The sequence below is a fragment of the Schistosoma mansoni genome, chromosome W (assembly GCF_000237925.1).
Source record: "Schistosoma mansoni strain Puerto Rico chromosome W, complete genome".
Classification (NCBI taxonomy): domain Eukaryota; kingdom Metazoa; phylum Platyhelminthes; class Trematoda; order Strigeidida; family Schistosomatidae; genus Schistosoma; species Schistosoma mansoni.
The window spans coordinates 3,152,215-3,179,571 of NC_031502.1; the positions used below are offsets into that span (position 1 = coordinate 3,152,215).

The 27,357-nt window shown below is 33.7% G+C and overlaps 1 protein-coding gene across 1 annotated transcript in view; it reads right to left on the reverse strand.

The window, feature by feature from the left end:
* Window positions 1-27,068, reverse strand: part of Smp_153230 (hypothetical protein) — a gene marked incomplete at its 3' end in the record, with an annotated part of 52,454 nt that extends 25,386 nt beyond the window's left edge. Inside the window, exons 1-11 of the mRNA XM_018799936.1 lie at window positions 26,895-27,068; window positions 25,995-26,291; window positions 20,225-20,390; window positions 16,965-17,197; window positions 15,050-15,207; window positions 13,052-13,333; window positions 11,574-11,816; window positions 7,606-7,837; window positions 5,407-5,630; window positions 3,034-3,216; window positions 186-389 (exon numbers count right to left, since the gene is read on the reverse strand). Of these exons, the coding sequence (XP_018653799.1) occupies window positions 186-389; window positions 3,034-3,216; window positions 5,407-5,630; window positions 7,606-7,837; window positions 11,574-11,816; window positions 13,052-13,333; window positions 15,050-15,207; window positions 16,965-17,197; window positions 20,225-20,390; window positions 25,995-26,291; window positions 26,895-27,030 (2,358 nt within the window). The 5' untranslated portion in view covers window positions 27,031-27,068. The remainder of the gene's footprint in view (window positions 1-185; window positions 390-3,033; window positions 3,217-5,406; window positions 5,631-7,605; window positions 7,838-11,573; window positions 11,817-13,051; window positions 13,334-15,049; window positions 15,208-16,964; window positions 17,198-20,224; window positions 20,391-25,994; window positions 26,292-26,894) is intronic.
* Between the last annotated feature and the right edge of the window lie 289 nt (window positions 27,069-27,357).

Genomic DNA, 27,357 nt, shown 5'->3' on the forward strand with positions numbered 1-27,357 from the left:
TACACTGTTAGCAACGTGTCTTAGGCTTAAACGGGAAATACATAGTTTAACCTTCTTTTTCTAATAAGTACTCCGGAAAATTTTAAAGTACCTCAATGATAGCAATGTGATGTTTCCTCCTAACTACATCAATGATGTTACCCATATAGTAAATTAATATAAGTGGAATTCATATTGTAACTTACTCGCCAATTAATCCTTTCAACTGGAGAACCAGTTTGTTTGTCAATGATATTCATTTCAATGGAAAAGCTTTGATTGACAGATAATTTGATAATTGAATTATCAGAATTAGATGGAATTGGACGAATAAGTAAACTTAGCTGTTTACTTTTTACAGGAAAAGTTAGAGATGTATTCAATCTGGTTGATTCATTTGGTGAAATCACCTGCAAAAGTAAATATTGGTATTAAATATTATCCAGTAATTAAACAAATAAGATTAACATTTTCATAGTTGAAATCATGAGTCGATTGAAGCTAGACCACCATGGAAAACCAGGAAACACTGGACGGCCTTTGGGTGCCGGCTCAGTGGTCTATCGGTTAGGTGCTCCGGCGCGAGACTGGTAGGTTCTGGGTTCGAATCTCACGGGTGAGGGATCGTGGATGCGCAATGCTGAGGAGTGCTACAATAGGGCAGAACGGCCGTCCGGTGCTTCCAGGTTTTCCATGGTGGTCTAGCTTCAATTGACTCATGATTTCAACTATGAAAATACTGAAATATCCACAAAAACCCCTTCTGAAATAAGATTAAATTGACGTACTTTAAACACAAATTCTTTCGGAATTTAGACAAGCATCATCTATGTGAACATAGATAATAAGCCAAGAAAATTACTAGTGAAGTGATTTGTTTATATATTGGTTACTTCATAGAGACAAGTTATCATTACTACTACAATTATTACAGTATAGTTGAAACAAGACTGAATAACTAAGTTTACAAGTCACTTTAGTCAATGACGAAGGATTAGTAAATTATTAAAATGGTTTAATAAGCAGCCTTATTAGCAATCTCATACAAATTTACATGGTGTGTTAATCGAAATACCATCGAATTCGAATAGCTTTGTTTTGTCTTCATTAAATTATCAGTTTTTTCCATTGATAGGATGAAGATTATTAATCAGTTTGTTAGGTAGATAAACGAAAGTATACTACAACGGAACTAATAATCCTACATTTTCATGATATTCCAGTTATAATCTTTATTAAGTCAGTGTATAAATTTTGGGCGAATGTAGGTAGTGTTCGACTTAATCCTCCTTCTATTTTGCAGTTATCAGCAAAGCATACTTACAGCTTTCAGGGGATCAATGCTCCGCGGTGGATTCTAATGCTTGTCAGACAATTTCAAAGTCTGAGACACTATCAATAGTCTGTTTCAGCCATGAATGAACTACTGCATGAATGAGATGTTTCCACTGATTGACCACTGATTAGTGGGCAGTGGTGTATTTTTTCCAGTTCTTGGTACTGACCGGATTCCATAGATCAAGTTCATATATACAATTCTTCACAATATAAAAGATTATTAGTGATACAAGATACTAAAATTAACTTATTTCATTTTGGGGTCCGATACAAAATATTTAGTGAAAAGTTACTTAAGAGTTGTTTCAATATGAACGTTCCAATGGGATTACATGGTTTATAAAATCATTTTCAGTATAAGGTTGTGGAGATTGTTGATTGGATTGAGATCATGAACCGATAAATTTCAGATCACTATTAAAAACCTGGAAGGACTGGAAAGACGTTTCGTTCTAGTACGGAACTCCTCAGCAATGAGTATTCACGACCCTGCACGTGGGATAGGGTACCAGGACCTTAGAGCTTGCTTAGACATTTAACCTCTGAACAACTGACTGGGCATCCAACGTAGTTAATGTCTAAGACATGTGCACACCGAAGACAATAGAAGATGGTCGTGCAATGTTGTGGATCGATTGAAGTTACACACTGACACTGTTGTATGCTAACTCTGTGGTCTAGATGTTAAGCGTCCACGTGGGAAACCGAAGAGCCTGAATTCGCGTCCCACGTGGAGGATCTTGGATGCACATCGCTGAAGAGTCTTATACTAGGACGGAGCTCTTACTCGAATTATAATTATTTATTTAAACTTAACTACATATTTTATTTGGAGCACTGGAATTCTTTCAGAGTATTCCATAAACTATCCAGTAGAAAGGATAACCGTGGCCAGTATTCTTTTATTGAGATTTATACAATTTTTAGCATGCACTTTGTAACACATTGGAGTAATATTTGATATGAAACTCAATTGATTGTATCCATCACTTATGTATGCCATATTTCTCCATCTTAATATATCTAAACACATTTTCCATATGTGATGTTCCTTATATCATTGAAACAAGTAGCATAACTATAGGGCTGTGGTCATACTTAATTAAAGATCTCAACCACTAGATAATCCTTAACAGAATCACCCTTACTATGGGAAATAACGTTCACTACATTGATTTATTGTAAAATAACGGTTGTGTATGGTGCAATAGTAGAAAAGTAGGTAAGATCTCTTGTTAGCTATCCCAAGTTTTCTTTGTTCCTTCAGCTAACTTCAATGTTTGTAAATTTCTTAGGTAAGTATTTTCAGTACTAAAATTACACATTTTCTTTTATTTGTTATGAAACAATAATATCATTTTATTCAGTTGGATCTACTTTAATGTCCTATCATCTGACAAAAGTAGTGATTTCTGTTAGTGGTAACAAAATTCCAGTCATATTTATGCATATATATCACTTATATTGATTGGAGTTAAAAAATTAACGCCTTTGGATGCCGGCTCAGTGGTCTAGATGTTAAGCGTTCATGTGCGAGACCAAAAGTCAGAATCCCATGTGCATGGTCGTGGATGCTCTCTGCTGAGGAGTCTCATACTCTGACGAAACGGCCGTCATGTGCTTCCAGGTGGTCTAAACCAATCGATCCGTGATCTCAATCATAAATCAAAATTGACACAAACATTTCATTGATAATAGAAATATTTAATAATTTACCGAAACAAGAAGATCAGCCTGACCAGATTCCGAAAATATCAGATTGGAAATTAATGCTGTTCCAGTTGTAGGATCTGGAAAATTTGTTTTTGATACTTTAACAGGTGATACTGTAGCATTTGGTTGCAATATTTCATATGACCATATACTTGAATTTGAACCTAATGGTTTTACAATATTTCCCTGAAACAATATTATCCAAAAAAAGTTATCATATTATATAATATCCTCTTGTTGTAATAGACGGTAAAATGAGAAAATCCATAAAACTACATCGACAATTGAATTGTTTTGGCGGAACTTCTGAGACTGTTAGTTGGTGAACTATTATTTTCACTTTTGTTATGTAATGATTAGGCTATTGATCTGTAATACTTTGATGTTACCTAATTTAAAAGCTTTCGTTTAATACATAATTGGTTAACATGTTTTACTATTTTTAAATTACCGTTAATTAATTATTCACTTCCCATTCTGTCCTCTGTCATTTTAGCTTGGTTGTTGGTGAACAATAACTTTTATTCACTGTGTAGGAGGAGGATGTGGAAACTTTCAAACATCTGGACAGCATCATTGATGAACACGATGGATCTGATGCAGATGTGACAGCGACGATCGGCAAAGCAAGAGCAGCATATTTACAACTGAAGAACATCTGAAACTCAAAACAATTGTCAACCAACACCAAGATCAAAATTTTCAATACAAATGTCAAGACAGTTCTACTGTATGGGGCGGAAACCTGGAGAACTACGAAAGCCATCATCCAGAAGATACAAGTGTTTATTAACAGTTGTCTACGCAAGATACTTCGGATCCGTTGGCCAGACACCATCTGCAACAAGTTACTGTAGGAGAGAACAAACCAGATTCCAGTGGAGGAAGAAATGAGGAAGAAGCGCTGGAAGTGGATAGGACACACATTGAGAAAATCACTGAAATGTGTCACAAGACAAGCCCTCAAATGGAATCCTGAAGGCCAAAGGAGAAGAGGAAGACCAAAAAAACACATTACGCCGAGAAACGGAGACAGACATGGGAAGAATGAACAAAAGTTGGACAGAACTAGAAAGGAAGGCCCAGGACAGAGTGGGTTTGAGAATGCTGGTCAGCATAGTTTTCATAGTTTTTTCAAGTTGCTTACGAGATTGTTACAGAATTATACTATTTCATTGCACCATACTATGTATAGTTGCCTTTTTGACAATAATCAACTCTCAAATACATCATCAATCGAAGTTAGTAGATTTTAAGTGATATTTCTTTGAAGTACAAATCGGATCTGTACTGTTAGGTGAAATTCTGTGAAAAGATAAGCTCTGTAAATAACTGATCTATTGAATAAATCCTATTTTTCTATTGTTCAATTTAAGATTTAAAATAATTTTGTTAAACTCTTGATTGTATTAGAAGTACTCCAATTCTTAGTCTTCATAGACCAAGTTTTAATTTGGATACAACTGACATAGTCTTATCATTTCACCAGTAAAAAAAGTTATGGCCTAGTGACAATTGCTCAAACTTGTAGTTGGTCACTAAATTGAAATACCGAAATTATTATTTAATCCATCAGTAATGTATTTAATCAATTGTGCTCTTTAAGCTTAGTCATATGAATGCCCCAAATGCCCTGTGGAGAGTTCGCTCTCCCTCTCGAAATGCTCACACATGGCCACGTGTATATAGCCACTGTCAGGGAAGTCCTACTCACTGCCTTCTCGTGGCATTACTGTTGTTTACGAAATTGAGAGGACGAAAAGCGAATGTCCGGCGCTTTAACCGGGTTAGTGGACACGGAGGGTCCACCTAGGGGAGTTGGAAAACCCTGATTCCAAACCAATGGTGCAAATGGGCCCCAGTATTCTGATGGAACAAGTGGAATATGAACCTATTGTTAGTCACCGGCTACCATGGGCCTGTATCTCCTTACGATGCTCCACTGCCTTGTGGATCGGACCTTTAGGTCAAAGGCTCTGGGTATGGCCCCTTAAACAAACCACCTGTTTCGGTTTGGGCACCTGGGAAGTATCACAGCCCTCACACATATCAAATGAGATTTGTTTGGCGCATATATATATATATATATATATATATATATATATATATATATATCTGGTGCCCCTTCGTACCAATATTTATATGTTTAAATAAAATAGATAAATATATGAAAGACAAAGGATATGTGATCTGAAATGACGTTTTACATAAAAGTAAGGAAGTGTAGACCAATTTCAATACACAACAATATTCAGGATTTGATTAGATTTGTATAAGAAAACTTCAGTTCATTACTAATTTTGAATTCATCTACAATTTCTACATGTAAAAATTAATCAATTTACACAAAGTCAATAACCCTAACAAAAACCTTACCGAAGAGTCCAATGTGCTGATTTCCATCATGAATGGAACTCCTTCAACAACTGAAGTATATCCTGTAGGTACTATAATTTTTACTTGACTCTTTACTGGTATTTGAATAACTTCAGGATTTTGTTGTGAAGTTGTTGAGTCAGCAACTTGAGCAGCCCATAATTCACTTCCAGGTAACGGTGTAGGTTTTTGAATTGTTACACCGACAACTGTTGTATTGATAACTAATACAAAAAATACGAAACTATTATTCCAGTTTTCAGTGTAATTATCATTACTAATGCATACATATTTAGACAGTATTTATCAAAATATATTCAGATACTCACTGACGTTTTATCTGAGTTTGTTAATCTGACATGAAAGATTTTAACGTCCTAATTCTTGGAAATTTTTGGATCAACATCTTGTTCCTACGATATTCTTAAGTATTTGCATGAATATATTCAAATTTTAATGCCGATATATCCGCTGATACTTCACTGATTCAATAAGAAGTCAATATTTAAAATCTCATTCATAGCATAAAATGATAGAGATAAACAAATAGACTTTAACTAGACAAGTGTTTGCAACTAGGAAGTACTTGACCATTATTTCAACTTTGTACTGGACTCCTCTATCACTACAAAACTACTAACCCTTCAACCATCAAACCTATGAACCTCAGGTTTCGCAGCGGATACATTACTTCAAGATAAATGGGTTGATATCCAATAATTCATGTTTCCAACTTCAAACAGCTCAAGTTATAGTGTGATCACCATTCATTAGCACTCCATTAGTCACACTTTCTTACTAGAACTTCTGGAATTCCTCTTGCAGCTGAAATTTGCCTAAACTGGGATTATTTCAATGTTTTTAAATTTCTTGGTACCACACCTAAACAATATGAGCTTTACATTTGTTGGTATAAACGTAATTCCTTTCAGCCGTTCTAAAATAAGCCAATAGCGTGAGACTATGAAATAATCTGGCTTAGTTTCTTTACTACTAACTAAAATCAAACTGAGTGGACAATAATATTTAAAGAACTTATCAATCCATTATTTATAGTGTAAACTTGACTTCAAGATTAATAAAAGGACTTGGTTAGTTTTAAGAAATATTACTTTATCTGTGCATCCATTCATTCGTACTTTCAAGCAAGAACGAAATGGTTTATAGATTATGATGAAAGTATGGTGTTTCGATGAATTTTCTTCAGCTACACGAAAGCTTGTAAATTTCTTTAATTTGAAATGTTAATAAGTAACTTAACACATTTGTTATCAATCTTAGGCTATTCTGATTGGACGTACAATAACTGCATTAATTTTAAAAGTCTCCAATGTTTGCTTAATTTAAAGGCAGTTTTCACCGTAAATTTATATCAGCTGGCGAATCACAAAGACTGATAGCGTAAAACACAGCTTTTACATCTTAGTTTGAGAATTCTCAAAGTTACCAGCCCACGTTCGATACTGTGAACAGTACCAAAGAGCCAAAAACTAGAATAAATGAGTAGACCAGTCTTCAGTCGTTCTGAATGGTTCTCGAATCGATATCAGTCCATAACTAAAACTACCTGCAAATTAAACAAGCTATACAGACTTCCTGATCTAATACGGTAATATACACTAAATTTTTGATTTAAATAAATATATAAGACGGTATGTAGTTGAAGAAAAAGCAAAGAAACATAGTGAATCGGTCGCAGTCCTTCAACCTTGGGTTTTTTGCGTTTTGTAAATTTTTGAAAATCAATTTCATGAAATGCAAAATTCGATATTTCGCTTACATCTCTCAGTCATTTCCTTTTAGCCGTTACGTCATTGATTATTCACTTAGTATTACTTGTTTGAATCTTCCCATTGATGTTTAGGACTGCAACTGATCAGTCTCTTATTGACATATGTGCATACTGTGCATATCGCTGGCCACTATTCATCTTTGCTTACAATCATTGAATATTATCTTCTTATGGTGAAACAAACAATTAATTGAGAACATTACCTGTTTGTTTGCATCTATAGCTTATTAATTGTTTTTCCCCATTTACAAATTATCATTGTATCGGTTGAGTGATATACTAAGACAAATATATTAACCCACAAAATTAAGTGTAATACATGTATAAATCGTTCATTAAAGTAACTAAATCAATGTATGATAGCATGAATAAATGAATTCAAAGTTCTCAGAACAAATTTAAATTACCTGTTTCCAATAATCCTGTTTGTATTAATGTTACAACGTTGGAAGATATTTCCTCAATTTTTGTCAAGCCAGATGTAACATTCGGTGTTACGCCTGTTGAAATGTTTTGACTAGGTGGTGTTGAAATTTCTAATTCAACAAAAACACCAGATGCAGATCGACGTCGACGACGTCCTGAATTGGCACTGGACTCAGATACCACCTTGACTATCCGAATATTCTTTGCAGGTATCTAAGGCGATAGAACGTGATTGCGTTTAGACATGGAGAAATGAAGGTCATGTGAAAAATAAGTCTTTTGTGCTAAGCTAGATAATAAGTCACGATATTTCAAAACAAGTTAGGCTCTAAAGATAAATCTGTTCATGTTATTATGTTTATGGGATGAAAAAAGCCATACATTATCCGTACGAAACCCTAGTCAAATCAATGTAATATTCTGTCATCTCAACTAAACAAATGTACAAAATCACTTTCTAAATTATGTATACAATACAACTTAGCAATCGAACATAACAGAACAAAAGGATTTCTGGTAGGTAGGATATCTTTTCAGATTAACTTAAAATGTAATTAGTACTTGGAACGTGGCCCCCTGATTGGTAGCCATTTATGTAACATTACGAGTTAGTACTTAAAGTATTTGCTTCTTGATCTTCTAACATACATGAATAGATGTATAGCATAATTATAAATCTCAGTGAAGTAGGATGGCTACTTTTTAAAAAAATAGTCAACACTGGATTAGATTCGATAAGAATAATATGAATTATCACAAGTTTTTACGCCAAATATCATCATAGAAATGTAGGAAGTGAACAAGCTAAGAAGCATGGTTGGGACATAAATACCAGCTACAATGGAAAGCTAGATGTTAGAAATATCTTCCATGAGGAACAAACGGTGTGAAAAGTATAAAATAATAGTTCCGAATGCTCTGAACCATTAACTGAATTGTTTCATTCAGTCAAACATTTGTATTCCCAGTGTCCTTGACCAGATTATTCGACTGACGCATACATAGAAAGAGCATAAATAAACAAATCTGGTAAATTAAATATTGCATTTTCTAACTTCCTCTTTCCTTTGTTGTCGCGCCAGAGCACATAACCGATAGACCACTGAGCCGGCATCCAAGGTGCGCACTGCTGAGTAGTCCCACAATAGGACGAAACGGCCGTCTAGTGCTTCCAGGTTTTCCTTGGTGGTCTTTCAACAATGAAAATACTGAAATCTCCACAAAACCCATTCTGACAAATATAGGTCAGTCAAAAGACATATTATTGATTGTTCAGTCAACCAAGTAAGCATTCCAATCTGATGATCCATTCCTTATCACTTATTCACTAAGTCTAGGATTTATGTGAAGATAATCGATTAATGCAAATAAGCCATTATGAACTAGTTATCTTAATGATAGTGAAGTCGAAGAGGAGTGTAGTTAGCGGATTTAGCAAGATTGTTTTATTGACCACTTTCACCTTAGATGAAGAAAATGATGGTACTATTACACGTCTTGTTAACGGAAGATTAAATGACGAACTAAAAAATTTCTACAGACAAAATCGACATCACTCCGTCAATTTGTGCATTTTTACAGTTCTGCGATTTTCAGACACAAAAAAAGCCTAGTAAAATGTTTAACATATCATCTCAAGCTAAATTGTTCTAAAGAAATAGTTGAGGACAAGTTAAATAATATCTACAACTTAATTAGTATGAAAGAATAGGACTAAATAAGACTAATCAAAACACCTTTGGTCCAGATCAAGAGAAGTCTCAAATTACCAACAGTTCGTAAGACACTGGTATTCCTAAAAAAACTACATTTCTAGAATGACAGCACTAATGGAACAATACTATGAAGAATAATTAAGACTCTAAACAAGACATTTGCTATCTGTTCAATATTCGCTCTATAATAATAACCAGGAAAATGAAGGAAGACATCTCATATTTACCAATTCAACTGCTCCTGTGAAGTAAATTACTTACAGGTATACAATTCAGTAGGCCTTCTAAATGAGTTTTCCTAAAAATAATTCTATTCGGCTTAGCTAGAAAACAAAAGTAGGTCGGCCAAGAACTGTATACTTTCTTGCTTAGTAAAGTATTAAGAGTAATACAGCGTATTCCAACAAAATTGGACACATTTTTTAAGCATACAGAGGTATATGTCTTAAGAAATCAGATCTTTATACTTAAGAGAAATATGTACAACAACTCCATTTGTCTTGAGAAAGTTATGGTGAATTATCATTCTCGCCCTTTTATATATCGATAAATGTTTCAGCTTTCTTTTTTGTCCTTTGCCCTCATATAATTTTTTCCTTCCTCTCTTCCTTTTAATGTAAATTTTGTTAGTAACCGACTTCTTATTGGAAGTTGTATCAGCTTCCGAATTCGATATTATATAATCTATGGATCTTATGCCTATATATCCAATTCATTCACTTGTTTGATAATGCCTTTGTACAGTAGTCACTTTAATAATCTTTTAATTTCTTAATAGCTAGTATTCTATATAGATTAGTCTCAGTACCAGTATGATTGTGAACTAGCAAGCACTGAACAGATATTTGTTCTATTATAGAACTTGTCAGACCCACCAGGAACCTAACTGAGAACTTCCAAATCTCACAATGAATCCCTAACCAATAAACCACTGATACAATGTAAAAGCAAATTTCAAGCAAACTATGATGTATAAATTCACTGGGTATTGTTTACTTGAATATTCCCATTAATGTTTAGCCCTGAAATTGATCAGTCTCTTATTCGTATATGTGCATACTGTGTGTATTGCCTCGATATTGCCTTAAGTTACAAGCTTTCTGGAGAAAAATGGATAATGGTTAGCAGTGGAATCCAGTTTGACGTGCGTTTCATTCTGTTTGGGACTCGTCAGCTGGATATACCTACCAAGTGGATAAGGCGATGGCTTTTGAAGCGAACGTTACTGGGTTCGAGTCCAGGAGTGAACATCAACTCTGAGATGCAGGTACATCCAGCTGACGAGTCCCAAACAAGACGAAACGTGCGTCCTGGACTCCACTGCTAGCCATTATCCATCTAAACTACCGTTGTTGACAACTGTTTCAGTGGTATACCAAAAAAGATCAATTTGTGACATATGCCACTTACAGATTCAACCAATTCACACAAAACTTCTTCAAATAAAAATTTAATTTGCTTCATTTATCATTTATTACTATTTTCATAAGCGTTTATAGTGTTTGTAATATTATTACGCAATATTACCTCATTGGTATTAATTCTGTTATTATTGTTAGTTATGGACATAACTAACCAATCAAATCGTTGCTTAAGCTCCCACCACCTTAATCCAATCTGATATGTCTATGATCTACCCCGGTTGCATGTGACCTACCAATTGAAAGACATTATTATCCTATTATATTAGTGTGACCCATAATTTTTATTTACTTCGATAAGACATGCAGTACTGATAGGGATGTTTGTGCGTTTCACTTAACGACTGTAATTCTTTAATTATTGTACTAATCTAGTGGTTTTTATGTTTAGAAACAGATAAAGTTTAAAGCTACATTGTCCTTGTTCTAAATATAGCTTTCACATAGACTCCGGGATCGCCAGTATCGCGTTTACAGTTCTATTAGTATACCTGTAGGACAAATTAAATCATACAATTATTATTTTAAAACATACATAATAGTATAGAATCAAGATGAAAACCTAATTGAGAAAACACATTTCTTCAATCTCCAATCATCTGGTCCCAGAGTGAATATCAACTCTGAGATGTAGGTAAGTCCAGCTGACGAGTCCCAAATAGGACGAAATGCACGTCCTGGATTCCACTGTTAGCCACTATCCATCTTTGCTTATAACATCTGTAACTTAGTTCTTGAATAAGAATATTCTCATTACAAAATGACTGTAATAAATAAACACTGTTAGAAAGAAAAAAGAATATTTACACTTACTCCTAAATAATTAGCTAAATTGTTTACAACATCTGATCCATAAAATTGATCAATAGTCATAGCAGGTAAACCAAATGATACTTTTATTAATTGAGATAATTTAATAGTGATAATATCTTCACCTTTTATAATAACATATAACATTTGAGATGTATCATCAAAATAATTTGTACCAGCTGGGTCAGTTATTACATTTGGCATAAATTCATTTAATGTCTTAGGTGGTTGTAGTACAGTTTGACCCTAAAATAGAATACAAAAACAGAATAATCAACTTTAATTATTGTTTCTGTTCTGACGACATTGTGGATTATGAAATGATAGTTGAGTTTTTCTACATTCAACAGTGGTCCAACAATAAAACTACTCTGATTACTTTGAAGATGAGTTATTTATCGTGCAGTCAAGGATCTATACCATTTCATGATAAATCAAATGTGAGATAACTCTTCCACTTGCTTGATGATAGGTCTAGCAGCCTCAAACTCGTTTACCACTGCTAGCCACTATTCATCTCTGCTTAAAAATGCTTGTGAATTGGTGGCAATATCAAGATGATCAGCATACGGTGCATATATACCAAAAGGGGCTAATCATTTCCAGTCTTAAATATCAATGGGAACATCCAAATAACCACTATATATAAATTATACTTCCTATAATTTTGAGATGATATCTTTGCTCAAGGACAAAAGTAAGATAATGATTACTGTAAATTATTAAACAGTACCGTTTTTCTATGAATCTATCGATCGTATTCTAACCGTTTGATATGTTATAAACATTTAAATTGGAAGTATATCGTATACAGTTACACTGGGCACTACAATATCAAAACTCTCACTGCTGGTGTCATTCTTCTATAAGGTTAATACTTGTATATTCCTTACCCATTAAGATTTCTGTTTGCTATAGAATAGCACCGCATATGGACCACTTTTCTTTGAAAGAAAAGCCAACATAATGTACTAATTCATATGTAATTAGGTGTGATAAACCTTGAATTTGTTATGGGAGTAGTGAGAGGTCAAAATTTAAGAAAATATATATTTCATAACACTTTCGTCTTAAGCAAAGATGGGTAGTGGCTAGCAGTGGAATCCGGGACGCGCGTTTCGTCCTATTTCGGACTCGTCAGCTGGATGTACCTGCATCTCAAAGTTGATGTTCACTCTAGAACTCGAACCCAGTACCTTTCGCTTCAAACGCCATCGCGCTATCCACTTAGCTACTGATTCCTGATAGCCCCTTGCTTGTGCAATCGGGGGAAGTCTAAATCCCCTTGGTATTGCTTGTTTGAATCTTCTCATTGATGTTTAGGACTGCAACTGGTCAGTCTCTAATTGGCATACTGTGCGTATTGCCTCGTCTTATTTAATATGGCACTTAAATAACAGAAAACAGTTAGTGACTGATACACAAAATAAAATTTTTTGAATCACTAAATACTTTATCAGTCATATAAAACCATAACTTACCAAATTATTTGTTATAGCATTTTTTGCTTTCAAATACACTCCATTCACATAAACATCAAGTCTTCCAGGAGTGAAATAATCAATTCCAAGACGTATAGCATAATCTGGATCAGCTTGTGGTAAACGTAAACGTAATTCTTGTGGTGGTGTACTAGTCATATACATAACAAAATTCTTTTGACGTGCAACAACAGACATAAATGTACTCATACGTTTTAAACATGCATAACTTGAGCATACTCCATGATCACTTGGACCATTTATTAAATCTATGTAGTTTGCCTTTTGAATAAATTGAAATAATAATAATCAAACATATTTTGAAGGATTGAAATAGAAAAGAAAACTGGAAGCAGCCACTAAGTCAATCACAATCAAGGAAGTATCTTTTGATATTTCGTTTAGACTTTTAAAAGCAGTTTCTATCAGTCTATAGATGTCATATAAAATAAGTCAAATACAAGAATGGATTTTTGAATACGTATATTTTGTACGATCGTTGATCGGAAAGCGAAGCAAAACAAAATGTTACGCAGTAGAGAAGGCTAGTCAGCCAACTCTATTTAATCAAGGGTGAATCGGTACTTATAGTCGAACAAATTAAGTCACAGACACATAATGAGTAGGATAATTGAAATTAGCACACATATGATCATATAAAAAATAGTCAGGATTAATAAGCGAATAAGTGACAGGGTAAAAATGTGGCTTGAGAAGAATGAATAGATTAACCTGTCCAGAGGCCAGAATAATCTATGTGGGCTTGACATAGTACCAGCCCCTACAATATTGCCATTAATTATGACAGAAACCAAATCAAATGAATTTATCAAATGGGGTTATAAATGAAGTTTGAAAAGAAGGTCACCTTAAAAGATTTGTGAAATAGGAATTGTCGTGATATCTTTTGCTCAGCACAAAAAAGGGAATTAAATTTAGCTTTTCTGTTAAAAAAAAGGGAGTATTCGAGGAACACATCAATATTCAAAAATATACAATGTTCAACCTTGGCATTGATACCCATAAAATATCATTGTTACAATCAAATTAAAGCAGTTCAATATAATTTACGTTTTCTCGAGATTATGTTGTTCAGGAAATCGCATTATTGTTCATTTATCTTTAAACTGATCCGACGATCTAGAGGTATTCTGTAGTCTTAAAATAAATGAAAATGTGAATAGTGTTGCTATGTAACTAATAAAAAACCTTTTCATGAGAATCCATTTTTCACTGAGATCATGAATTGATCTGAGTTGAACAACTAGTGATGATCAAGAAACATAAATTATTCAAAGCTGGCTCCGTCTAAAGATGAAGATCTAGAAACCTGAAGATCCTAGGTTTGATCTCAAGTGTTGAAGTCGTGGATGGATACTTTTAAGGATTTCCAGACTAGTAACAAACAACTGTACAGTTCTTCTTGGTTTTAACTGGTTGTCCAACTTGGATCGGTTTGTGGTTCAAATGAAATTCAATAATACGCATCCGTACTGATAACTACCATGTGTTCTCTAGTGACTAAATTGGAGAGAAAATTTGAAGTGTTCTAATGAGAAGCGGTGATCAGTGGAACTAGACTGTTTTAGGTATGAGGAACTCACCGAAGACAATAAAAGATGGTTGCCCAGTAATGTGTACTGATTGAGGCTAGAAATTAACACCATGCAACTGTGACTCACCGGTCCCGGGTTCGACTCCTGGCTGGTGAGGCCGTGGATATACACTGGTGAAAAGTTTCATACAATCATGAAATGGCAATTCAGATTTTTAACAGTTGTCTAACTTAGATTGGTTCGTGACTTCAATGAGATAATTACTTGATTCATTGTACCATTATACATAAACAATTTATAAAACTAAAACATCTTATCTGTTGACCTTATTATTATCGAAGTTGCCTACAATCATTATGTCTGTGACTATCGAAAATGTTATTACGACAACCTATCAGACTGAAATTCTAATAACGTATGATACAAACAAATTGAAACTTACAGATAAACCATCAGTCGCAAACGCAATTGGTGAGAGTCTACGTTCTAATGCATCTGGATCCATTGATTCAATCAGTAATATATTATGATCTAATGCTTTACTACATTTGTACGCTTGCATTTTAGGCATATAAATACAAGAACTATCACGAATAATACCTAAGGAGAAAAAATAACAGTGTGATACTACTAGTAATAATAATAATGATATGGAAATTACTAAATATTATATTGCTTTTCTCGTAACGCAAAGATTAGTATTATGCATAATTATATGTTGTATGTCGACAGATAGAGTAGTTTGTAACACCAATCAGAAGTGGAAAGCCTGGCAGCAGAAAGTTGAGAAGATCCAATCGAAGATAACAGGAATGTAAACAGAAAGTAATTGTAATAACAACAGGAATGAAGGAACGATAAAGTTTGAAAAAGACAACTCATGGAAGATGTGCAGATACAGTATTTGACGTATGGCATTCATATTTTACTAAGACACTCTGTAATTTTGCGTTAAACAATAAATTGGTTGTCCTCACCTGAGTTCTTGATCATTTCGACACTATTCGGTCCTGAATAACTGACCCATACCTTTCAGATTTCTATGTTTGAATTGAAAGGGATTTAGTTCTAAAGACTTTGCTTTCAGGAAGACTAATGATTACATATATATTTTATTGTATTCACATCTGTCACATCCCTTAGAGATTGAATAAAGCCTATTGATACATATCTGCTCGTAAGATAACAGTAATCCAGCTTATATTAATATGATCTAATCCTCTATTCTTTTTTAAAGAACACCAGCTGAAATTATAAGACATTCTTTTATTACTTAAACTATAAAATTTAAAGAATATTGTTCCTAAACAACATGCTTGACGACGTAAACTGTAAAGAAATGTGTATGCAATTGTTTATTGCCACTTTGTTTTACTGTGGAAAGCGATTTCGTCCATACGATAACAGTGACCTTTAGGGAACCAGTCAGATTTGATGTAGTATCCTTTGTGCAAAGTTCATAACGCGGTGAAGAAAAGCTTACATTTTAATTAAGTCTAAATGAAAAATTGGCTATATCTAGTTATTAATGTGTTAATCACACATAAATCTTGATATGATTCAGGGCACAGTCAAGGGATTTTGTGTAACGAAAAATTACTCTCCTACCATAAAATTAAATTTTAAACTGGAACTTCTGACCCTAACATAGTAGCACTATAATTTACGCACCAACCAGTCAGAATGAAGACAGTGCCTTTTTAATCTTCGCGCGAAAATCATTAATCAGTATTACTACCAAGCAATCTTGCCTTCTAGTTGATCCCAGTTCATGATGAAAACTCTAAAAATACAAATCCCATCTCCTGACCTCAACTTTTTATGCTACTAGAACAGCTAATTCCTAACCTTAATACTTTGCTGTCGTGACTGTTTATCCAACTTAATTTTATTACATTTTATAATTAGCAGCACTAAACGCTGTTTACTGATTGCTTGACATGTAATATAGTTCTATCATCTTTTTAACATAATTCTCTAAAAATTGAACAAGGATATAGGTGTATAAAAATCCTCATAATATTAAAGGACTAATATATGGACGAATATATTTTTCCGAATGATGAAAATCAATAGCTTAGATCTTTTGTAGTGTGGCTTACGTATGATCAAGAAAAGGATAGAGATCATAATCCTTCAAGTTTTACTTCAAAAGCAAAATTTCTAGAACACGAATTTGAAATCCGATGAATTCTATTTTCAACATTAATTAATTTGTGATACAGAATGTTCCTTCAATTATGCCATCTGCGATCTTAATATCTTTTCCTGGAAGTAAGATCTTTGTCTTCATAAACCACTGATTATATCTAACTATTTTTAAATGACAAATAGACGATATATTCATAGATAACTACCTTTATTAGGCCATTGTATTGTAGGATTAATAGATGTTCCATCGACTTTGGTTAACATTCTTGGAGGTATACGATTATCACCAACACCATATATAGGATTAAGATTATATTGCCATTCTGATTGTGGTATTATAACACTAGGTTGACCAAATAATCCACCATCTTTATCAATAACAAGAACTTTTTTTAAACCATCACATTCCATATCATTGCATTTATCAAATCGAACGTTACTTTATGTGTAAAAAAACAAGGAAAATAAGGCAAAAACTATAATAATAATAATAGTTATCATAATCAAACTATCGAATACAACAAATATATTTACTCTACAACTGTATTTGGAAATGTTGCAAGAAGATTTGTGTAGACTATTGCTCGGAGATGGATCTCAATTAGTGTCATGTCATGATTTTGAAGTAGTCAATGTCACAAAATGGTTCAATATATTTATATATGATCGATTGAATGTAGATATTTGCCTGGTCCTACGTTATAGATGACTAACATATAATAAATAATGATTTTAACCAGTTTAAGTGTAAAGTTCAGAATTCATATCATTAGGGATGGGTAAAGCTAAAAATATGACCTTTAGTTATAACTGGGAGACAAAATACACACCGAGAATATTTCATCAAATTTATCAAAGTGATATATTGAATACATCATGATATTAGTCGATTTCCAGGAAAAATTACTTTGGATTTTGGAGATTGTTGGATTTCTATTGACTTCAGTCCGACAATCGAGCACTTGTTTTCGAACTCACTGCTTCTGAGCTAATAGAAAACAGAATTCTTAAGGTTCAAGCATAATCTGTGTTTAATATGTTGTTAATTTCGTATATGGATGAAATCAATATTGATAAAGTTATTCAGAATTGATCATTGGGAAAATTGCGCTAAATGAAAAAAAGTTCAGAAGAAAACGTTGTTGAGTAAAGCTGAGACAGCCTCAAGGCGGCCTGTTTGAATTTCTGGGCTACATATTCCTGACATCTGGATATTTCAACAAGTTATCTTTTTGCTTGTTTAATTTAACACATCATTATGCCTATTAGTTTGTGAACCGTTTACGACAAGTTACAAAAGAGTCCAGTCAGAGACATCGTGGTTGCAGGCAATACGCAATGAAAGGAATTTGCATTATTCAGATGTCGATTCCTGAACTTTTAACATCTAAATGGCGATTACTCAACATTTATTGCAAGGATCGATCAAGAAGTAAGAAAAGGAAACCTGTAGAAATAATTTGTGCTAAGAATTCTATATTGTATCAAAAATATAATATTGAATAAAGTCAATAATAATAAGGTCGTGTCGTGTAAATAAAAATGGAACTAAAAATGAGATTAAAAGTAAAGGCTAGAGTTTTCATCACTAACTGACATCAGCGACAATCCGAAAACCTTAAAATATATATCTTGATCCTACATCTACCATAATAAATCGCTCTCTTTTATTTGTCGACTTCTGCCTGGTTAAAAAGGAACTAGGTTTTACGATCCCTCAACGATAAAGTATACCTTTGCTGGTTGTTTCATGAAGAATGGCAAACGAGGAAAGTTGTCGGGCAATGGAGGTGGTTACTTCGCCTTGAACAGCAACCTCAAAGTTCAATTCTAAATGGTCAGTAGTTAATAGTAAATGTTTAATTGGATTTTGATCTATGTCTTACAGTCAATAACAGGTATACCACATTGGTACTTTCAACTGATAGGTGTTTATTTCATTTAAATCTCGAAGAGATCTAATTTAAATAAGCATTGAAAACTCGAAAGCACTAAACGGCCTCTTTTTCCTAGTTTGGGACAATCAAATACTGAAAATTATCATATGACCACTAATGACAAGCTTCGAGAGGAAATTTCTGGAGTTTTAATGAGAAGCTTTGACTAATTGAATTCAACCATGTCGGGTGTGAGAAAGGTACCCACCGAAGGCAACTGATCGATTGAAATTAGACCTATTATTAGATCCCGGATCAGTGATCTAGAGGTTAATTTTAAGTGGCGGTTACTATGTTGAGCCCATATAACTTATTCTAGCTTCTGGACAGGTTAGTTTATAAGTTCTTCAGGAGTCATGTTTTGACCTTGTTAATTATTCACTTATCAACCTTGACTGTTTTTATATTAGCGTATATGTGTACACATCTTATCCTAATGTCTGTAACCTAGTTTTATCTGGCTATAAATATCGATTAACACTCGGTTAAATCGAGTTAGATCACATGCCTTCTCCACCGCACATCCTTTCGTTTCGCTTCGTTCCTTTGACTGTCTGCCTGGATCAATGATTGTGCAAAATAAACGTATTCGAAATCCTTTTCTCTTATTAGACCTATATTTAATTCCGTTACCCACTAACGTCAGTTAATTCGATATATATATATATATATATATATATATATATATATATATATACTGGAGTTAGATTAAGGGCCTCAAAAAAGTGTTCACGCATGGAATGAAAGCATAGATTCGAGCCCGATTGCGGGATCGTGGATGCGCACTGCTGATAAGTCTTATACTAGAACGAAATGTCCATCTTTGTCTTCCAGGTTTTTAATGTCTGTCATACTTAAATTAATTCGTGATTTTAATAAAACTGAATAATTTCGACAACCTCATACAGACGATAATTATTGAATTAAAGTGAAGTACATATTTTAATTAACTCAAGTAAATGCTATGCAACTACTGAGTAGATTGCGTCAATGTTAATATAATATCCGTTCAATTAAAATTAGAATAATGGGAGGCAAAACCCGACTGACACGTCCTCGTCATGCCTCCTGGATCATGGGATTGTTTCCATGAACTAACGTGAGCGGTAATCCGGGTGATGGAGATCGGCCTAATCATCCACTCTACCCATACCCACAAATGATTACAAAGACTACAAAGAATCATTGCATATTTATTGTTGGTTCAAAAATAAAAAAAGAGTCTGTCCAAAAAAGAAAGAATGATGTAATGGTTCTGCGTAAGGAATGCAAAAACAGCTATTGAGCCCCAGTAGTTGTGCCGTGTTTCGATGTAGCATTCTTCTTCAGAAGGGCCTACTTGACTTCACCATATTACTGTGGCTGGAAAATTAGAATAATACAAATGCAGACATACCATGAAGACGGAGCAGTCTTCTATTGTATCTGTGATTAAGTGCGGCCCAAATAATCATAAAAATGTCTTAAATTGTGGAATGTACCACTGGTTAATTTATACATGAAACCTATCAAATACATTTCTAACTTACGCTACATTTGGTCTATCGTAATAAACAATACTATCCATATCAACTGAAATAGTTTTTGTACCCATAAAATAAGTTGGAAATACACCATCTTCATTCGATGTAGCTGTTCTCCAAACATAATCTCTTTTTCCATTGCATATAGTACCGTAATTTGCTATAGTTAAATCTATGAATATACAGAAAATACAATAGTAATTGAAGAAAGAAAGAAAAAATCATGTTTTTGTTGGGGATGTTAAATCCCCAGAACTTACTTGGTAAATGGCATAATTTTGTAATTTTATTTTGAAAATTTGAATTTTTTGTTTTCGCGCCAAAAGCGCTCTTTTAACCTTCGAGTCAAATTTCCCTCTAGTAAAATATCTTAAACGATATTGGTCCGATGTATCTTTGAGTGTGCTATTTTGTAATGCTACCTAAGAACAATTTATTGCTGTATATATACGTTTGATTTTTTTCCCTTACGATTGCTGTGCTTCTGACTTCTACGGAATTTATTTTCCCCACTTCCAACTTGGACATCTTACTCTAGTTAGCTGGGTCTGGGACGCGTCAGAAAATCTAGCTTATCGGTCTCTGGTCACAAGTCTTTGTTCTGTTCGCTAACTAGTGAATACGAAGCGCTTCAGATATAACAGTTTCATTCATGGTTTTCTATTTCTTTTAAATGAGTTAACAACTATATAAGACCATTGTTCTACGTTTCCATGGATATACTGATAACTTGACATCAAATGAAATCTAACCGATTTGATCGAATTTTGAAAAAATGAATGTATCTAGCGGGAAAAAGCGTTTTCTATATTGGTTATAAGTTGAATAGGCTAAACACTATAAAGTTTATAATTATTTCATCTAATGAAAATTATTTTCAGCATTTCATAAATATGATTTTGCCTAGAAATGAATGTAAAATTTCCAGGATATTGACCTAACATGTTGTTGCTCGATAGTTCACCTACTTCAGTTCAACTTCGCAATATATCTCGGCTCCGATTGTTCTGTGTCGTTACACAAGCTGAAGGTAGTTTACAGTGTTTACTGAGCGTTGAAATAAGATATAAAAACATATGATGGTACAGAAAATGTTTGTCTAGCTATAAATGAAAGCATCTATCGATGTTTGGTACTAATGATAACATTATTAGAGAGAGCAAGAATGGAAATCTGGTCAGATTAGAGTGTAATCATTATTACCTGCTCACAACCTGTCATATTTTAAAATCATATGTACAAAATGGGTTCACATTATTTATATGAAAGAACTTCGTTGGAAGTTACTTTGAAGATATATCAGTATAAAGTGAAAATTCCCATTTCGACATTTGTTAATTAAAAAGGAACGAATCGAGCGAAGAAATTTCTTTTCAATTAGTTTTTCATCATGGCTCTACACTAATATATATATATATATATGATTTACAATATTTCAATAACACTCATGGAGTAGATACGTTACGTAATAATTATATAATGACATCGATTATAAACTAACATTAATTGGAAGAGAAGGATTAATACTAATCAAAGTTATTATTCGAAAATCAAGCTGTTGCTACGTTGCATAATATATATAAAAAAAGAGAAGAACGAACTAACAAAATATTTGGATGAACGGTCAGTAGTATGGTAGTTATGTAAGAATCAAGAGACGAATGAAGAGAATAAGTAAAATACAAAAATGGAAGGAATAAGATAATTGTTTACTGAAATTATGCTACAAACTCCGCTATACCGATGGCCAAGGTAGCGAGAGTGGTTGTACAAACTTCTTTTGGATACAAAGGTTCGGTTTGTGAATATGAATTGCGATGGCTTCAGCTATGTGCAATAGACGAGCTCGTAAACCATGTGGCAAATTTGATGGAATATGGTAGATAACCTTAAAAGCTTTATTCAGTTCAACCTGATGACCTGTGTCCACCAAGTGAGCGAGAATAGAACTCTTAATCCCCTTTACCTATCCTTTGGTCAACCACGACGGATGGTGTTCTGTTATTCGTTGACGAACTTGCCGAATTGTACGCCCTATATAACTGGCTCCACAGGAGCAGTTGAATTGGTAAATACACACAGATGTGGCGAATTCAGGCAATTTGTCTTTATTAACAGTTCTTATTGTGGGACGGTTGTAGAAGACGGTACTAAGTCGGGCTGCATTAAATGTTTTCTGTACTGCCCTTCTTAACCTCTGTGTCAAGATTTCTTCCGTAGAATCATTTAAGAATTGTAACTTTAGGAACAGTACCTTCTTCGGAACAGTAGGTACCCTTGTCATTATTTTCGTCTCCGTCATGTGTTTGTCGATGAATTTCATTGGGTACCCATTCCTACTAAGCGAGTTTCGAATATTAACCAATTCATCTAAAATAATGTCATCAGAGCAAATCATTCTGGCACGATGAGTTAGGATCTTTATTAGGTTTCTTTTGTATTTCATTGGTACTGCGCTATAGAAATGAGTGTACTGTCCAACTGTAGATTTTCTATGTAATCCTCTTTTTAATGTTCCATCTACTCTTCTGGTTAATTGGACATCTAAAAACGATATACTACCATTCTGTTCTTCTTCTAGTGTAAACGTAATTGATGGGTGGATATTATTAAGGGGTACCTGCCAACCTCTGCTTGAATTACTGAATATATTGTTTTGTACGGGATTAATAACTTTGTTACAGGTTATTTTCTGGCTAATAAAGTGTTAAGCCTTCTAGTGAATGCGATTGCAAAGTCATCACCTTGGAAATTGAATTTTTATAAATATTGGGTTTCTCTTGAATGCAACCATATTCGTCAGGTTGTCTTTAGATTTTGTTTACATTTATCAATGGTTTTTTGTTTGTATCAGTTGTCTTCCAGTCAATTATTCAAATGAGTATGATAAATACTCATGACCATCAATCATAACCAAATGCATCTTTGAAGTAGGCATATTCAAGTATTAAGGTGTAAAAACTGTACTTAGAGTTTATTTGTTTTAAATCGAAATTATCTTTAAATTCAACTAATTCCACTGTTTTGTAGTTCAGCTCATTTTCGGTGTATTTCTGCAGCGATTTGGAAGACTCTTCCGGTCTCCCATATTGTCCGGATGTTCCATGTACATATAAAAATTGTTGCTCTGGTTGTTAGAAGGTGCATCGGCTTCATGACTTCCGAAGGAACTCGGCTTTCATCATGAGTTGTCATAATTATTCCTTCAACTTCCAGGGCAGAGTTTAAATGGTTTGAATTATTTTTTCTGGTTAGCGTTTTTTTAGCAAGTTGGTTTTCTACGGTGTATTAGATCAGGTCTAAATAAGTGTATTCTAAATACCAAACTTATTTCAAACTCCATATATTGTTTTTCTTTGCATGTCGAATGTTACAACTCTCCACTGCACAGTATAATACTAGTAAGTTATAGCAATAAAAAATTTTCAGAATGCGATATCTTAAAACTACTCTGACGTTGTAGGTAAAAATGGATAGTGGCTAGCAGTGGAATCCAGGACGCGCGTTTCGTCCTATCTAGGACTCGTTAGCTGGATGTACCTGCATCTCAGAGTTGATGTTTACTCTGGGACTCGAACCCATTACCTTTCGCTTCAAACACCATCTCATTATCCACTCTGACGTGAATAAAAAAAACTGTTATTACTTTTATTTTTTTTAGATTTAGGCACATAGTGATATAAATAAATTATATATTTGTAATATCCCAATGAGTAGAAAAATTAGATTTTCTGACGTTTCGTGACTCAGTGTAAGCCACTTCTTCAGAGAATAAATAACCAAATTAACATTAATCCAAGTTTAAATAGTACAATGGAACAATCCAAGAATATTAGGTGATCAATCAAAAACAGGTCTGAATAAATCACTGTCACGTCATTTCATTTCGGTCAAGGTGATTCATAAGCGACATGGATGTAATTTTGTGTGTATGTATGCACTGTTAATAATGAAAACTGTGTGACCTTTATAATTACAAAGGATAGAGTTTGATTTGTAATGTAATGGTGTGAAATTGTAAATAATATCAGACTGAGTGACTAGGATAGATGGTCCAAGTAGGCGGTATGGTAAGGCCTTCCTTTCTATGGAGAGCTGTGGGATTAAGCATTATATGGAAAGCTTCAGCTACTCTTCTTGCTTTGTAGTTGGAAAAACCTTTCTGTAGTATTTTGATATTTTCGAAATCAATTTGATGACTGTTGAAAATGGCGTGAACTGCTATTGCCGATTTAATCTGAAGTCTACTTAATTCTACAGGATTATTAGGAGGTTTCTTTGTGTACCTGATATGTTCTTTGGCGCGAGTTAAGATTTCGCGAGATGACTCTCCAATATAGAAGGCATCACAATCGACACAACCTAATTTGTAGACGCAGTTTTGTGTAGACATGAATGGTATTTTCTCTTTTAATCGAACTAAAGTATTTCGAAGTGTGTTAGTTTTGTAATATACTTTAATTCTGTGTTGTCTTAAGATTCTTTGGAGTTCTTCAGTTGTGCCATGATGGTATGGTAAAACTGCAGTACCAATCCATGGCATTTCATTCGAATTATTATTATTATTACGTACTGAATTGTCTCGTTTTAATATACTTCTAATAATCTTCATAGGAAAATTATTAAATTGTAAGATGCTAATTACATTCTTTTGTTCTTTTTGTTTGTCTTCTTCTGAAGAGATGATCTTGTTGGCTCTTCTAAAAAGATTTAAGGCTAATGAGATTTTAGCACTGAAAGGATGTGCTGAATGGAAGTCGATGTAACGATTGGAGTGTGGGCTTTCGGTAGATGGATAAATTTAGAACTCCATCTATATTTCTTTTCACTAGGCAATCTAAGAAAGGTAGCTCTCCATGTTCATTTTCATTCTCATTCGTGAATTTGATGTGAGATGAAAGTGTATTTATCTGTTTTGAAAACGATCTTAGATGCGCCTTTTTTATTACTACAAATGTGTCATCTACATATCTGAGCCAAATTCGTGGTTTAATTTCGTTGGAGAAAATCTTTGATTCTATGTGTGTCATAAAAAGATTGGCCACAATCGGGGACACGGGAGAACCCATTGCTACACCATTTGTTTGTCTGTATAACGTTCCGTTGAAGGTGAATAGAGTTGAATTTAAGCAGAGTTTTAACGATCTCATGATTAAACTGATGCTTAAAGGACATCTGTCCGATAGAGTAATGTCATTCTCTAGTAAGCCACTAATGAATTCTAAGCATATATCAATCGGAATACTAGTATATAAAGATACAACATCAAAGCTTACCATGACTTCATTCTTTTTAATAATTAATTCCGATAATTTTGATTTAAAGTCATATGTATCTTTAATCATATTATGTACGTTAAGCTGTAGTGGCTTTAATATGTTGCTTAGATATTTAGATAAAGCATATGTCAGTGTGTTGGTAAAATCTACTATTGGTCTTAGAGGAATATCTGGTTTGTGAATTTTCGGTAAACCATAAAACCGTGAAGTATTACATGATTTGGGATACAAAACAAACCAAAGCGAAGCCCCAATGACTGGTTTTAGCTCTTTCAAAAGTTCACTTGTATCTGATTTGACTTTATTTTTCTTTTTTTCTTTTCTTTTTTTTTATTGTGTCTTACATAGAAAGTCCCACATAATAAAATAATGTTTCCATCGTATTAGTAGCATTTCTGTATCTCCTATCAAACATAGGCTAAAATCTTGAAGAATTTAAATAATCTATTTATATATTTAAATAGTGTATTGAAATACTGAATTTAAAGTTTAATTACTTGACAAGTATGCTGCTCCACCGTTGGAAAAATCTTCCATCCAATTCAGTAATTCACCTTTCTCTGGTTTACCAGTTTGACTCATAAATTGTGCAGTAGTCATGCCAAGATAACCATTACCGTCAGGTGCAGTAGGTCCTAGAAGTTTCGATGCAAGTTGGATAGCATTTTCATCTGGACGGTCGTCACATGTTTGAATGCCACTATGGCCAACTAATAGTGAATTATTAAATAGGAAAGTTTTTTTGCTGATCTCATGACTACGTCCTCCAGGAAAACCAGTAAATGGATATATGCCTGAAAATTTACAATATCATTTTCAACATGGATATCATATTATGTTACTAATACGATGTGATAACAAACAACTACAATTCCTTCCACAAACAATACATTTTATAAGTATTCAACGATCTGTCAAGGCTGTAGATTTATCATAGTTTACATCACGAACTAACCTTACCGAGAACACCACTATGAACCTGGAAGAACTTAACGGTTATTTCCCTCTAGTATGATTTAAGCTGGATTTCTCGAATTTTTAGTGTGAAGCTATGGAACTGTACTTCAAAGACATCAGTAAAAAAATGATACAGAACAGCTCAACCAGACTCATAAATATGAATCAAGTGATTTTAACTCAATGACTTGATAACGTTTTGTTATAGGCGAGATCTTGCATTCAGACCTCTTTCCAGAAATGGCTTTATACTGTGAAGAAGTCCATAACTTGAACGAAACACATCGAGGGTTATGTGACAATAACAAGACTCATTCGTCATCTTACTAATTTAAAAAAACAGTTTAAAATGAACAGAATATATTAATCAAATTATTTTAAAGATTATTTGCATGGCAAACATTTATGCGACTTTCGTTTATAACATAGTGGTACAATACCTCCAGCATTATCGACTAGTTGTAAATTATTGGCTTGAATAGCTGAAGCTGTTCTCCAATACACTGGAAATTGACTAACTGAATATATTTGAGTATTAGAAATGATGGTACATTTGTACTGTGTTTTCAATTGCATAATCCCGATTAAACACGAATGTACGATATTTTTCTCCCTATAATACAAAACAAAATATTGTCTCAAGAACCAGTGTGATTATTTTATAGAAAAACTATCAGTAAAATTAATTGGTGAAATTTAAAATAATATGGACTGATATGTGTCAAACAATTGTATGTATCAGTATAAGGGTTTGTAGGAATTGTAGAGAACTGAGCTAGACCATCAATGAAGACATGGAAGTGCTGGAAGGCTGTTTTGTCATAGTATGGGACTCCTCAGAAGTCCGCATTCACGATCCTTCACGCGAGACTCGAGCCCAGAACCTTCGAGCTTACACGTGAA